The sequence below is a fragment of the Ciconia boyciana genome, chromosome 5 (assembly GCF_034638445.1).
Source record: "Ciconia boyciana chromosome 5, ASM3463844v1, whole genome shotgun sequence".
NCBI classification, from domain to species: domain Eukaryota; kingdom Metazoa; phylum Chordata; class Aves; order Ciconiiformes; family Ciconiidae; genus Ciconia; species Ciconia boyciana.
The window spans coordinates 62,753,703-62,769,538 of NC_132938.1; the positions used below are offsets into that span (position 1 = coordinate 62,753,703).

Below are 15,836 nucleotides of genomic sequence, written 5' to 3' on the forward strand. Positions count from 1 at the left end.
ATGGAAGTGACTGGTAACAAGACAGACGAATATAAATTCCAAGAAAGTTTCACATGATGTTTAAAATAATAATATCTTGTCGTGTTTGCAATGCTGCAAATTACAGCTCCGTTTATACACAGGGGACTAAGAAAGCATAAAACCACTCTTATACTAAATATCCAATGGAATTTCATAATTAGGCAAGTGACAGGAACTGTATATATGAATTTATCATGGTGGAAGAGATAGCAGTTCTCACAAATGACAGCTCTAGTGCATGTGCTGAATGTTTTTTCCCTTCCAATGGACTTTGCAACAGGCAGAAAGCTCTGTGCCAGCAGCCCCACGGAAGAGATGAGCAGAAGCTGCCTGCTAAGAAAATAAAACATGCCCTGAACTTCTACGACTGGGAGAAGCCAAGATATGAATAAATTCAAAGATGTAGATAAAGATTCTCACTTCCCTCCCTGACCATATAAATTTCAGGTCTCCTCAGTGTTGAAGGTGTATCGATATGTATATATGGTCATACTGCTGTTTGTCACAAATTAAAATACCATCACTTCCATGACCATCGCTCCTTAACTGCCTCTGCAGGTGTTCATCCAAAATCTTCATGTGACAGCATCAAAATCTTAATGCAAGAGGCAAACAGAGGCTTTCAGAGCGATTGTGGGGAAATCTTGTTTCCTCTGCGGCTGCTGAAGTTCAAGGTGATGTAGATGCAGCTGGTAATGGAACAACATGAGTGACTAGAAACCATTTGAGTCTGATTTCCTATAGGAAAAGGTTTATGCGATCATGACATCTGTGTATCACCCATAATAACATCTGAAATGTTGCCCAATTGCAACTAGATTTGATAGAGGAAGAGGTTTCAAGGATAATAAAGTCCCTGTAAAAAGTCCTCCCCCCATCCCTGAAAAAAGACATCCGCATAGCAGCAGCTCGCACATTATATGGCATTTCAGACTTTATAGCTACCCCATCCCATTGGAAAAAAAGTGTAACTAGTGCTTATGCCTCAGCTGCCACATATAAATCAGGGAATACGCAGGCCCACAATTTTTTTCTACTGATAATAAGAGTGCTGGTGTGTGGGAGAAGACTCAGAGGGGTTTTGGTTTTTTTTTTTAATTAAAACGTTTTGAACTTTTTTTCCAGTTTAACATTCAAAACATCCCCTAGCCCCTGCTACACAGTAGTCAGGAGCACAGTGTATTTTAATTGCCAAGCAACTTGGTCTTCCTTCAGCACAACGAGCGACTTGGCTTTTGGAAAGCCCAGGGAAGAGGAAAGACATAAATACTTTCTTTACTCCTTAAAGCATGATGGCCAGCCATATGGTCACATCTGATGCAGCTGTTTTTGAATGCATATAGATTGGGACATAGGGAAAATCGGTCAAAGCTGAAATACAGCACGAGGGAAAAGCCGTGCCGGGCTGAGCAAAGAAGCGCAAAGCAATTTGTTTTCTTTCCAGTCAGCCAAATGGATGAAATTTTCCACCCCGTTCCCCTAAAAAATCAGTTGTGGAGCACAATTCAGTGCCAAGAGATAGATTCTGTGGATGGGAAACAGCTGAGGATCCAGGTCCTGCCCTCGGGATAAGGGAGACAAGCATGGAGCAAAAGGGTCTCCTTCCAACAAAAGACAGCTTCATCTAAGCAAGAGTACAGCTTGTGAAAACCAGAGAAGGCTTTTTTCACCTCTCTGCATGCTTTAAAGAACGTGATGTCATTTTTTATTTGTTTGAATAGAAAAATCACCTTTCTATGAACCCATGTATGACACTCAGTCTTGGGCGACTAAATGGAAAGCTGCAGGACTGCCTCTAATCTGCAGAGGGACTTTAAAAAGCTGGGGTTTTTTGTGGTCACCAGGAAGAGATGCAACTCTGAACCCATTTAAGTCATACCTCATTAAAAATGCAAATTAAGACCAAAACATCAAAACACAGGCATCCGGCCAATTGCGTTGAGGAGCTGTAAATTGCTAATCAGACAAATACCACACTGAGCTTTTCTTCCCTTAAAAGACAAAAACCCACACGCACAATGAGCTGCATAAATGAGCTCCTCAAAACAAGGAAGCAATCAGGCGACTCACTTCCCGAAGTTGCTAATCTTGGGCTGCCGAGTTACTTCTGACCCCCCATGCACAGCTGCACCGTGAACACGGACCTGCCACATTACAAGTTTAGACTCTGCTGCCATTAAGCAAACAAGCTGCTTCAGGGCTCAGTACAAGGCGGACTGGATTATCTGAAAGTCTGCAGATGCAGGGAATGCTGCTCAAAACCCCATTGCTTCTTCCAAGAGTCACACCAGCGTATTCAGTGCTTGTAATAAGCTCTGTGGCATTGCTTTCCTTTACTTTTTAATTTCCTCCTTTTCCACAGTGACAAGTCACTATATTCACCTAAAGCTTTTCCCAAGTAATAAAGACTACAAAGAGTTTACTCTATTTTCTGCATGAAGAGAAATCAAATACTAAACTATCCCTGGTGTGCATTAAATATAACCAATAAACAATCATTAGCTGCCATTGGACCATAAAATTTGAAGAGCCCTAAACATATCATGTTGTTCATGGGAGCTCAGCAGGTTTGTTTCACATGGCTATACAGCCTCCTTGTCTGGGTGCGGTAATGGGATATGTATGCACAAGACATGCCTTTCAAGGGTGCAATATAGGTTCTGCTTAACGCAGTCCAGTGTCCACATTGCTCATGCTTCCTCCTCCAAATACCCGTCACGAACACTGAAAATAAAACAAGTTCAGTGGAGCCACCCAAGACAGACCGTATTGTTAGAAGCTATTTTCCGAGCAACGTTAACATGCATAAAATGTCGGCGGCTGGCTGATGGACTTGGAGGCTGTGTACATACACTGGGCTTTTATTTTGCTTTCTGACAGCTGGATTGCTTGCCATATATATCCTGCTTTATAGCATACCAAAAGGGGACACACACACACACACAATAGAGAGATTCCTGTCACGATGAATTTGATCACCAGTGGATGAATATACCTACAAGTACGTTTTCTAAAATATATTGAACCATGCAAAGCATAGCCGTTTTCCTCTGAGATTTGCAAGAGGCATTGATACGAAACCCAGGACAGTATGGGAATATGGAATAGCTTCTTGCTGTTGATTTTGGATGGCCTGCTACTTAAGTGAGTCCTCTTAAAGGGAGGCTGCTAAAGTCTTAATCCAGCTTTTACTGAATTTTAGACACAAGTTATTTTCAAACACTAACAACTGCAAATGCTATTTTCCCTCTGCATTTCACAGCATTGCCCACGACAATGCTTGACATCAGATCCGGCCAGGAGATGGATGGATTTGGTTAACACACAGGACAAGGCAAATGATGTAACTTTTTAAAACTGCAACCCCAGTGTCTTCTTTTTCACAGCAAACCTTGAGATGTGGCCATTTAAGACCCAGCAGCTGAAAACCTAGCCCGCAAGAAATGTGAACTAGCCCGGAAGTTCACGTGAGCATTGCCAGAATCGCTTTGGCAATTTTGGGGGACCACACTGTCTGCAGTGGGGCTTCCTGCTTTTCACCTTTACTTTAGAAATTACAATCAGAACAAGGTGAGATGCAACATTTCTGATTTATTTGGGGGAAACGGCCAAACACAGCTCAGCTCGCTCACATGAATAGTCCCTGTTGGCCTGAATGGGATGATCTTTTAATGGAATCACTATGCTGCTGCTTGGTTATAAAAGCAAATTAATCTCCTAATATGAGTGGTTTGAACTACTCTTAAACAAAAAAATAAAAGGAAAAGGATCAATTCCAATCCTTGGAATAATTAAGTGTAAGAGAGTATCTTTACTGGGCAGTTACTCCAAAACACTAGTATGAATACTAGGACATGGGTTGCTTCAGAAAATCACAAGCACCAAGTGATAAGCAAAGAACCAGAGAGAGGAACAACTGCCTGTTCCCAGCTATGTAATCTGGGCATGTGTTACAGGAGGGTTGGATTTAGAAAGGAGAATGAAATCAAGAAAACCTACATTGGGTGTCTAAGCAAATCATTCTGAGATGTATGAATGGTGGCACCAAATGCCAGGCAAAAAACAAATAACACTAACAGCTCCATAAGTCCTGCTTAAACAAATGCAATAAATAATGGAGGGAGGCAAGTAATATATTCCAGAGGATGTTTTACAAAACCTGGCAAAACCAAGCAACTTCTTGCAATCAAATTATGTATGCCTGGCATATAGTTCACTACAAATTCTAATCAGTTCTACCCTTCTAATAACATTATACAGAAAAATACATCATCATCCATCAACCAGATGGAGCATGATAGTTATACAAAACATATTGTGTGTTTTTACTTTCCACTATGAGAACGTGATAAAATTGTGCACTCTGGAATTAGAGATCATGAATAAATATTTTAGGCTCTGCAAATCTCTGTAAATATTTATTTGCAAAATATTATATATACATGTTTAATCATTAAAAATACTACTTTATGCTGTGGGGAGGGAGAGAGATTTTATTGGCATAGACGTAGGACTGCTGCCTCCTCAACACAAAGATAGCAAAGTTTTGTTGTTCACCTCCAGCAAATTTCAGCCAAACTTTCTGCCTGTACCTCCGATGCCATGAAAACATTTGGGCACCCAAGGCCTGTTGGGAAAAGGCAGTGTATCCCATGGAATATGTTTATTTTGCTGTGCTTCAGAAAGGTCCATATATTCATTTAACAGGAGCAGAAACATTTCAGCAATGCCAAGCTGCCATGGTGCTTTATGGGAGATGTGGTTAGGTGCTGTATGTTCCCACTCTCTACAGCCAGCCTGCTGCATGCCGCTATCTCCCACAACCTACATTGGTACTCTGCTTGTCCCTACAGAGCAACACAAGGGACTTTGCAAAGATGAGGGCAGATGCAAATCAACTGCTGTCTCACATCCAAAGCGATACCGTGGGCTTGGGGATGTCCTTTTACTACGAAGGAATGAAGTAAGGAATTTTCAACAAGCAACAGTTATAGAGCACTGTAAGAGAATGCAGTTGGTGCTAGCTTTCATCGCAAACTAGCGGCAATGCTGGGTTTTCTTGGTAGGCAGCCCAAAACATTGAGAGAGAAGTCAAAAGGATTGCTCTGGTGCTACAAGTCCTGCAACAGTAAGGCTGCAGAAGTCACAGGGTGAACAACGTGGAAGGCAGCCATTAAAACAACAGACTGTGAACCAGACCAGTGAGGACACAGCTCCAGCAATGGCAGATGTGCGGGAGCATCTCAGCTGGCTTTCCAGGGAGCTGGACTCATGGCCCTTTGGCTGTAACATGTTTGAGGCTCAACATGCCCCATGTAGGCCGCTGTGAAGAGATAGGTCCTCCATAGAAACACCGCAGTAAGAATAAATTTGCCTAAAGGGACAAGGCAGAATGTTTTAATACCTGATTCAATGAGGGCTTATATACCAGTCAAGAGGGGATGTGAACAGAAGAGTTGGTTGGGGCAGAAAGCACGTGGCAGCTGATGGAAACAGTCTTCTCCAGAAACTGTAATCAGCTGTTGTGTTACTTTTTCTTTGCCCCCTAGGTCTGTCAAAGTCAGTCAAACTACTTTGGATAAATTGGTAGAGATCCTTGAAAACTTACTCCCTCCTACCTTTATCTGTGTGGGTCATTTCCTTTCCACAAAGTATGACATCTATAAAAATTTAGGTTGCTATTCTCCTACTCATGGGAGGAACATGATGCAAATATCCAGCTGGGATCCAAGCCTACCTGCTGGCACAGTAATGGATCATGAGCAGCTCCACTGCTCTACAGATTTGCTTCTGCAAGGAATCAGGTTCATGTATACCAATAAGGTTTCAGGCAAAAATTTTGCGGTCAAATTTAACAGAATATCAACTGCTGCCATGGCCTGACCCAACCTATGCTAAAGAAGAGCTTTAAAAATACCACCAGCTCATTGCTATGTATGCCTTCACATTGAGCCCTTAACTCAGTTAAAATGACAGGGAAAAGGCAGCCTGACAAGGGAAAGCAAAAAAAAAAAAGTCAATAAAACCACATTGTTAGTGCTATTGTAACAAAGCTAGCAAAGAAAATCAAAGGCTTGATTTTCCCCTTGTTTTCCATTAGACGGTGTTCACGATCATCTAAATTGTGCTTTGATACCAGCTTCAGCAATGTTGAAAACATTTAAGAATATTCATAATGATAAATGATGTAGTTGTTCTGATTTGCAGAGTCTAATGCATTCCACAGTCACCACCTATTTTGCTTGCAGGCTCTGTTAATTTGATAGAACATTTAAAAAAGAGGAAGAAGAAAGCAGGGTTTCATCATCCAAATGAGAAATATTCTTTGGTTAGAGAAGAAGGATGACCTTGCTGATACAGAACCAAACTGACACTTGGGACAGCCATCTCTGCTGATGTTATGCAATGTTGTGATAAAAATTTCCCTGACTGACTTCCTCAAGAAAACACCTTTGCAAATCATTTCATAGCGGGGAATTTGTACTGTATCATCATGGACTGTGTTAGAGACACAGAGATAAGGCAAGGCAAGGCATGCCTCCTGGCTGAGCTCTGCCTGCGCAAGCCTCCTTTGCCTGCCAGGTCTCTGAGCTCTTCACTTCCCTTTGTCATCCCCACTCCCATCCCTCCTGACCAGGTTCAAGCAGTGCCAAGCCCCACTCACACTTTGTCCGTGCCGTAGCTCCGGTAGTCCACTGCTGCTGATACGGCCACAATCAGCGCAGGCATGCCGTAGCCGACCAAATAGAAGTACTTCCTCCGGGAGTGTTCGCTCTCGAAAACCTCCACCAGCATGATGTAGAGCTGCACCCCCTCCAGGAACATCCAAGTGAAAGCCGCCAAGAAGAAGAAGTGCAGGAGGGCAGCAAAGACAGCACAAGCAATCTGCGTGCGGATTGAAAAGAGCGAGGGAAGGTGTTTGTACCATGCTGAATTAATGCAACAGTCAGGATTACTCTTACTGGGAGGTTTAATAAGAATGAGGGAGTTTTTATCTTCCCTTCTCCAGCGGAAGAACTTTTTTTTCACTTGGAAAATGTGCGTGAACTATTTCAAAATAGACACATCTCTGCATATATAAATTATATTCAAAGATACAAAGGTAGGTATGTACACAATCTGGCAAATAAACATATAAAGATGTACATAGTATAAGTGCATTTTTACAACCTGCTTATTAAACATACACACATGCATTATTTACAAACAACATACATACAGTCTCTGAAATCACAGCAAGCATCAGCATTTGACTCCCAGTTAACAACCAGGGGCCCAGCCCTGTGAGGACTCATGCATGGAATTAAGGCAGTGCTGGAATATATCTCACTGCATAGTCAAACATCCCATATGCACTGAGACGGGAGCCTGTGGCGGGAGCAGAAAGTGCTTTGCCTCTTACCGGCTGGTCAGTCCGGTTGATGCCTATGAGGAAGAGGAGTTCTGCCACGAAGAGGCTGATGCACAAGTTCTTGTGAATCGTGTTGCGGTCGCTCTGCAGCCCACGGAAGAAGCAGAAGGTGAAGATGCAGATCAGGAGGCAGACCAGTGAGAGCAGGATGCCAACCCACGTGATAAAGTCCAGGAGCAGGTCATGGACTGCATCGCTGTGCTGGAGATAAAACAAAAAAAAATCATCAGCCGCATGCTGCATGACTTCTAATCCATCCCAGACACAGAGTGAGGCTGTCTGAGACCCTTCCCCAAATATTTGTATCCACTTATCAAGATGTGGCACAAGGAACCAGTAGCAAAAAGACTAAATGGACCTAGACTTGAATCGTGCATCAAGAAAGCTGCAACCTGAAACACAGACTCCAAAGTGTCTGGCAAGCTGCAGGTGCCCTGTACAGACTCAGACCCCAAAATATCCTAGAAACAATGATGCTGTTGTTGAAAATACCGAGATGTCATAGCTAGTCTTGCATGCAGCTCCATCCTTCGCAAACACGGCAAAGGAGCGGACACGCAGTATAAAGAACTCCCCAAGTTTCCACCAGATGCGGTGAAATTAGAGATATCATTACCTAGTAAAATGTAAATAAGAAATGAGAAATACATGGTGAGTCACAAGACGGCTGCTCGAGGCTAAGTGGTTAGAGTCAATGTGCTGAGGGAAAGATTGGCTGGAAATCTCTGGGGGCTTTTCAAAAAGACCAGAGAGGCTTGAAACCCAGCTTTGTGGTCCACCAGGCTGTGTTAAAAGTGGTATTCACATTCCCCTCCACTTCTGGCATCTTGATGACTTAGGCATTATGTAGGCTGGCAAACACAATAGCGTCACGCTTCAAAAAGCCAGGACAAACTGGGAACATTTTCCTCCCCGTGGGATAAAAGCTTATGACAGATGGAGGGAAAAGGTGATTAATTTATCCATTTTCTTTGCCTGCTTGCCAATGATAAAGCCACATCAAATGTCAGACCTTTCCTGATATACACTTTGCTATGTCAGCACCCGTGAGAAACAACTCAAACCTTTCAGCTCTTTGGCTTTATCAGCATGAGTGATAGGCATCAAATGATAATGAAAGCTGGGGAGTGACTTTCCCCTCCATCTTTTCCATGCTGGAAGTTTTCTCTCCAGGGAGACTTGGAAGTGGAGAGATGAGGGCTCCTTTCCCCAAATGCTCTTGCAGCTCTTCCTGAGTATTTACAGTATCTAAGGAACTAGGGGTTGCAAGTCCAACAGAGAGGCAAGAAATCATTGTGTGTTTACTGTAGATAATGACAGAAATGCCTATTCCAGCCAGCTCCTCCAGCAGCACCCAGAAAACTGAGAAGATGAAGCACATGTCGTTTTCCTGGCAGCTGCGCATTGCTTTATCTCAGTATCATTCTAGTTCATCCATCCCTCTTAACTCAGTGCAAAAAAATGTTAATGCAAACCTTGCACCTTGCAAATCGTTCTTTCTTTTGTCCAAGGCTGCTGGGGAATGGCAGGAGAACATCTCCCTAAACAACCCCGCCAGCTCAGCTGATTAAATTGCCCTGCCAAGCTGAAGTTACCAAGAGCTCTTGGGTTGGGCGAGTGGGGCAAGGCAGCTAATGCGCGTGGATGCAAGGAGAAAGAAACCAGGCAGACTTTGGCCAGATGCATCCATCCCATCCAGATGCAGCCAACGGCACAGATTCATCTATCCCAAGACAAAGTTAGCCTGGCACAGGGAAAGCTCTCTGAGGGCTTCTTCCCCTACATGACATGAATCTCACAGGTCTCAGCTCCTGTACCTCTATCGTGAAACCATAACTCTGCTGACTTTAACAGGAATTAGGGATGTGTTTGCTTCTGGAGAGGGATCCTGCCATCTAGGTTCATGGTCTTCCTCAGGGAAGGGCTGCATGCCCACAAAGCTCACCATGCTTAGCAAAAAACTCAGACTTCATTGCTATATTATTATTATCACTCTTACTACTCTTCTTTTTAATATTAATTGTAATGATAATACTGATTTTATGTACATAACACCCATCCCTGGAGTGCTGGGAAACAACCGTAAAAACAACTTCTCTGTAATTACAACCTCCCTCCCCAGATTCAACAAACTCACAAAAGAACAAACAAATAGGAATAATAATAAAGCGGGAACAAGAGCAATTTAAGAACACCTCCAGGAAAAAAAAAATATTAATTTGTAGCTTTTCTAGTAAAGTCCAAGAGAAGAAGTGAGCTGGATTTCAAAGGCTGTATGCGCTCTGTCCTGTTTGGGATGCCCAATTTCAGGTGCCACGGCAGAGCCGATGGGTCAGGGAGGAGTTGGTAAGCACTGGCATCCTTGCCATGGCAGTGCCAACTGCCCCCAGGCCAGGCACTTCCAGAGGTTTTACACCAGCAAGTCCAGCAAAAGGGAATTTGCCTTTTGCTGGAGACTGAAACTTGTAAAATACTGTGCTGCCACAGGCCACAAAGCAGAGTAATATGGGAAAAGGAGGAATTGTGGTAATCACTCCTCAATGCGATGAGATTATCCTTACCATCACCCAATCGCTATGTGACAAATAAGGGAGCAACATACCTGGTTTACACAGTTGGTATATGGCGTTCCAGGGTTAAGTTTGATAAATAGCACACCAAGATTTTGTATCTGGGTCACAGCCTTTGAGCCTGGTCCCTCAACTGCAGAGACATGCAAGAGGATCAAATCTTCTCTTTACCCTGCCCAACACTGTTCAAGCACTCCCTGACTGAGGATAAAATAGCTTTGATGTACACACTAATGATATCCTTCCAGCACCCTGCAAGCTCTAGGGTCCCTAAGGCATGTAAAATACATCTGAAACCACCAGTGTATTGCTAACAGTCAACTCTTGCTTCTTGATAATCTCCCCAAAGATCTGGGCAACTGGAAGAGCCCATGGGAGATACCAGACGTCAGTCCAAGGGAAAATTTCCTGACAGCATCAATCAAACACCTTGTTGTCCAAATGCACCATGGCTGTCAAGACTGGTGCTACATGGCCCAGCATGCAAGCCACTGAGTTTTGTTACCACTAAGCTATGCCAGCTTTACAGGTAAACTGACATGCAAATTATTTTCAGCACAAGAACGACTTACTGAGTAATTGAAAGAAATAAAATAATTCACTTCAGTGAAAGGGTTTCTATATTAAGTATGTTTTACATTCATGATTTAGGCATGAGCCTGACCCAAAACCCAGTGAAAGAAGATTTCCCTGGCTTTGGAATAAAGCCCTGCTTTTGCTCTGGTGGGGCCAAGAGCGGCAGGAAGAGAGCGCTGATGGAAACCTGTGCAGGAGGAGTTATGGGAGCCCTGGTAGCAACCACAGCAGGGTGAGCAGGCAGCCTAGATATTATCCAGGCTGGGAAAAATCAATGAGCAGCTCTGGCAGCGCCTGTACACCAGAGCTGAGCTAATAAAAACAAATCCCAGGGAATGTCAGCTTATGACAGAATGGCTCTCCCTGAGATGAACAGCCATTTCCTCCCTTATTAAAAACATCAGTAGAAGAAAACAGCAGCCAAACTGAGCTGCCAGCAGCAAAGGACACATTCCTTTGCCTAATCTGTCCCTCCAGGAATGGAAAGAGTAATATGTTTGGGGGTGGAGGAATAAGCAAGCAGTAAATAAAAACACATTGTCGTTGACTAGCTCAGATATGACCACTCGGTGCCTGGTGGGAGCTGGCAGTGTGCTGGGCTGGGCAGATACCCAAATGGGACAGGTTTGAACTCCTGTGCGTTGCTGACGCTGCTCCTTGGATTTGTAGCCATCTGGGGCCGTGCTGGCTCCCTCTGCCCTTTTTCCCCCATTGCTGGTATTGAGAGAGGATTACTGCTATGACCTGGCTGTAATGCTTCGTGGCTAAGTGCAAAGGGCTACTTAAGAAGCAAATGGTTTTGTAGATACGCGAAAAACATCAACTGGGCTACATGGACCAGGAGGAAACCCCAAGGACTCATGCAGCACGTCTGGGCTGGCTAATGGCATCACCTGCCATGGCTATGCAGGCATGAGAGGTTTCAAGGGGACTTTCCTCCCTCTGTGGCCAAGAGGGATACGTGCTTGCATCCCACTGCTTTAGCACCCATCCTCTCCCTCTTCCCCAAGGATGCACCTAGGGAGGCAGTCAGCTCTGCTCCACAGCAGACACAGCACCCATGGACCTGGTACATATCCCCTCTGTGCTCTGCAAAGGCGATGCTTTCATGGGCACCATCAGGTCCTAACCCATGAATAAAGAGAGCTTAATTCCCACCTGAAGCCCCTGTGCAACATCACTGTCTTCTTACTATGGCCATTTAAAATAAGGCTCAGATCCCCAAGCACTCCTGCAAGCTGGTTTAGCCACCTTTCCTCTCCTTGCCTTAGTTCTCAAAGCTGTCTTCGTATTCTGCAAGGGCCACACAGACCATCTTCCTCCTCCTCTGCCTTCCTCAGCAAGATGAAGGCCTCCTAGAAGAACCCTTTCCCCCCAACTTCTCCCCAAAATGCAACAGCCTTCCAGTGACTGCCAGAAGCAGCAGCCGGCGCAAGCCACAGAAATCCCCATAGCCAGAATAAAGTGATATGGGGGCAGGTGTGCACAGAGAAATGGGTACAGACCTCACCTCACCAGGTATTACAAACACTACTGTGGATATGGTGTGTGGCAAGAGCTCAGTGTTTCCGTCGTACTCACTGACACTGCTGCAACTGAGATGCAGTTGAGGTGAGATTCAGTTGTGGAGAGGAGGAGAGGCCTGGGACAATAATTGCATCCATCGTCCTGCCCTCCCATGCTGGCTGGATTTAGTAAAGCGGCGCAGCTCTGCTTACTCATAAGGCACCTCCAACCTGAGAAATGAGCTACGGCAGCTGCGCCAAACTCAGTGTAGACATCTACCCAGCCAAGCTGCCAGCTTGTTAATTTCAGTTCCCAGAAAAAATCTGGTCACAGCATTGTCAGCTTCTGCTGTTGCACTGACGGTCTTACCCAGCCTCGTGCCAGGAGACAGCTGGGACATGGCTCCACCACACCACGGCCACTACCTTCACTTTGGTCCTCGCGTTCACCTTGCTCTCAGCCAGGAAGGAAGCGGGTAGCAAGAAATAGGTTACGGCTTAGTGCTTGCCAATGGCAGCTACTTGAATTGCGCATTTTAGGACAGAGGATCAGGAAACCCTGCGGGGTGATGCTGTCCCCATGCTCTGTGGCACGGCTCCTTATCATAGAATCATAGAAACATTAAGGTTGGAAAAGACCTCTAGGACCATCTAGTCCAACCATCAACCCAACACCTCCATGCCTACTAAACCATGTCCTGAAGTGCCACATCTACACGTTTTTTTAACTCCTCCAGGGATGGTGACTCCACCACCTCTCTGGGCAGTCTGTTCCAATGCTTGATAACCCCTTCAGTAAAGAAATTTTTCCTAATATCCAATCTAAACCTCTCCTGACGCCACTTGAGGCCATTTCCTCTCGTCCTATCACTTGTTACCTGGGAGAAGAGACCAACACCCACCTTGCTACAACCTCCTTTCAGGTAGTTGTAGAGAGCAATAAGGTCTCCCCTCAGCCTCCTTTTCTTCAGGCTAAACAACCCCAGTTCCCTCAGCCGCTCCTCATAAGACTTGTGCTCTAGGCCCCTCACCAGCTTCGTTGCCCTTCTCTGGACACGCTCCAGCACCTCAATGTCCTTCTTGTAGTGAGGGGCCCAAAACCGAACACAGTATTCGAGGTGTGGCCTCACCAGTGCCGAGTACAGGGGCACGATCACTTCCCTAGTCCTGCTGGCCACACTATTTCTGATACAAGCCAGGATGCCATTGGCTTTCTTGGCCACCTGGGCACACTGCTGGATCATATTGAGCCGGCTGTCAACCAGCACCCCCAGGTCCTTCTCTGCTCGGCAGCTTTTCAGTCACTCTTCCCCAAGCCAGTAGCGTTGCATCGGGTTGCTGTGACCCAAGTGCAGGACCCAACACTTGGCCTTGTTGAATCTCATACAATTGACCTCGGCCCATCAATCCAGCCTGTCCAGGTCCCTCTGTAGAGCCTTCCTACCCTCAAGCAGAGCAACACTCCCACCCAATTTGGTGTCACCTGCAAACTTAATGAGGGTGCACTCAATCCCCTCATCCAGATCATTGATAAAGATATTAAACAAGACTGGCCCCAAAACTGAGCCCTGGGGAACACCGCTTCTGACCAGCCGCCAACTGGAGTAAACTCCATTCACCACCACTCTCTGGGCTCGGCCATCCAGCCAGTTTTTTACCCAGCAAAGAGTACACTAGCCTAAGCCACAAGCCGCCAGCTTCTCTAGGAGAATGCTGTGGGAGACAGTGTCAAAGGCGTTACTAAAGTCCAGGTAGATACATCTACAGCCTTTCCCTCATCCACCTGGCGGGTCACCTGGTCACAGAAGGAGATCAGGTTGGTCAAGCAGGACCTGCCTTTCTTGACCCCATGTTGGCTGGGCCTGATCCCCTGCTTGGCCTGCACGTGCCTGTTGAGCGCACTCAAGATGAACCGCTCCATAATTTTCCCCAGTACTGAGGTCAGGCTGACAGGCCTGTAGTTCCCCGGATCCTCCTTCCAGCCCTTCTTGTAGATGGGCATCACATTGGCAAGCCTCCAGTCGTCTGGGACCTCCCCTGTTAACCAGGACTGCTGATAAATGATGGAGAGTGGCTTGGCAAGCTTCTCCACCAGCTCCGTCAGTACTCTCAGGTGGATCCCATCCAGCCCCATAGACTTGTGAGTGTCCAGGTGGTGTAGCAGGTCGTTAACTGCTTCCTCCTCAATTATGGGGGGTTTATTCTGCTCTCCGTCCCTGTCTTCCAGCTCAGGGGGCTGAATACCCTGGGGATAACTAGTCTGACTATTAAACACTGAGGCAAAGAAGGCATTAAGTACCTCAGCCTTTTCCTCATCCTTGGTGGCAATGTTCCCCCCCGCATCCAGTAAAGGAGGGAGATTCTCCTTGGCTCTCTTTTTGTTGTTAATGTATTTGTAAAAATATTTTTTATTATCTCTTACAACAGTGGCCAGATTGAGTTCTAGCTGGCCTTTTGCGTTTCTAATCTTCTCTCTGCATGACTTGACGAGATCCCTGTACTCTTCTTGAGTTGCCTGCCCTTTCTTCCAAAAGTGGTAAACTCTCCTTTTTTTTCCTGAGTCCCAGCAAAAGCTCCCTGTTCAGCCAGGCCGGTCATCTTCCCCACTGGTTTGTCTTATGGCACATGGGGACAGCCTGCTCCTGTGCCTTTAAGACTTCCTTCTTAAAGAATTCCCAGCCTTCCTGGACCCCTTTGCCCTTCAGAACTGTCTCCCAAGGGACTCTCTCAACCAGTGTCCTGAACAGGCCAAAGTCTGCCGTCCAGAAGTCCATGGTAGGGGTTTGGTCATCCCCCTCCTTACTTCATCCCGAATCAAGAACTTTATCATATCATGGTCGCTAAGCCCAAGATGGCCTCCAACCACTGTGCAACTACTACTTACTGTGCAGCTAGCCCTGGCTCACAGATTGGAGAGTCAAGAAGGGCAATACTAAGCAAATATGTACCCATTGGACTGGGCAGAAAGAAAGCTGTGGCTAATAAGCTGCTGTGTGCTCAAATTTCTGACACCTGTAAACGCTGAGTTAGGAAACTGCAAATTCAAGGGCTCAGAGTAGGTCTTTCTGAATCCAGGCTCTAGATGTTTTCAGGTTGGACACCCAAAACTGGCTGCCTGAGAAGATCTGGGTCAATGCTTCGGGGAGCACACAGACAAGGACCAGCGAGACATCCAACCTGGCAGAACTAAAAACAGTAAGACACAACTAGGGCTCAACCCAAAACAACATGTGTCAAACTGAGGGTGGGGAACTCAAGGAATTCCCTGGAGTGACTTACTGCCCACCTAGATGAAAAGCTCAAGGACTGCTACCAGGTACAACTCTGAATCGACCCCGTAGGCATAGATTACTTGACCGAATAGGTATATTTGACCTAAGGTATAACCAAAAGTGCTGTTTACAACCCCTTATTCTTGGAGTCACAGTCATCAAAGTCACAGATTTCTGTTACTAACAGAAGCTCAATTACTGCTGTATTTTGAATTTTAAAATTCAAAAAATTTTAAAAAACTCTTAGAAGACAAGCACATTTAATAATTTTTCTGCTTAATTAAAACAGTTCTTATTTAATAACATATTAGAATAAGTTACTTTTTGCAATGTGTAATTTATCTCTTTTTTTTGAGAATTAACCCCTTTGATGGTACAAAACAATTTGTCTTGCAAAATTCATTACATAGCGGTTTTAGTAAGTTAATTCTTCAGTTAGGGTATTTTTGCAATCCTACACCCACTTCTGCTTTCATTTACT

General features: G+C 45.2%; 1 protein-coding gene across 1 annotated transcript in view; it reads right to left on the minus strand.

Moving 5' to 3' along the window:
* The window catches only part of ADGRL3 (adhesion G protein-coupled receptor L3), a 516,059-nt gene that overhangs the window by 48,003 nt on the left and 452,220 nt on the right, over nucleotides 1-15,836 (minus strand). The window contains exons 16-17 of the mRNA XM_072862688.1: nucleotides 7,424-7,633; nucleotides 6,686-6,906 (exon numbers count right to left, since the gene is read on the minus strand). Of these exons, the coding sequence (XP_072718789.1) occupies nucleotides 6,686-6,906; nucleotides 7,424-7,633 (431 nt within the window). The remainder of the gene's footprint in view (nucleotides 1-6,685; nucleotides 6,907-7,423; nucleotides 7,634-15,836) is intronic.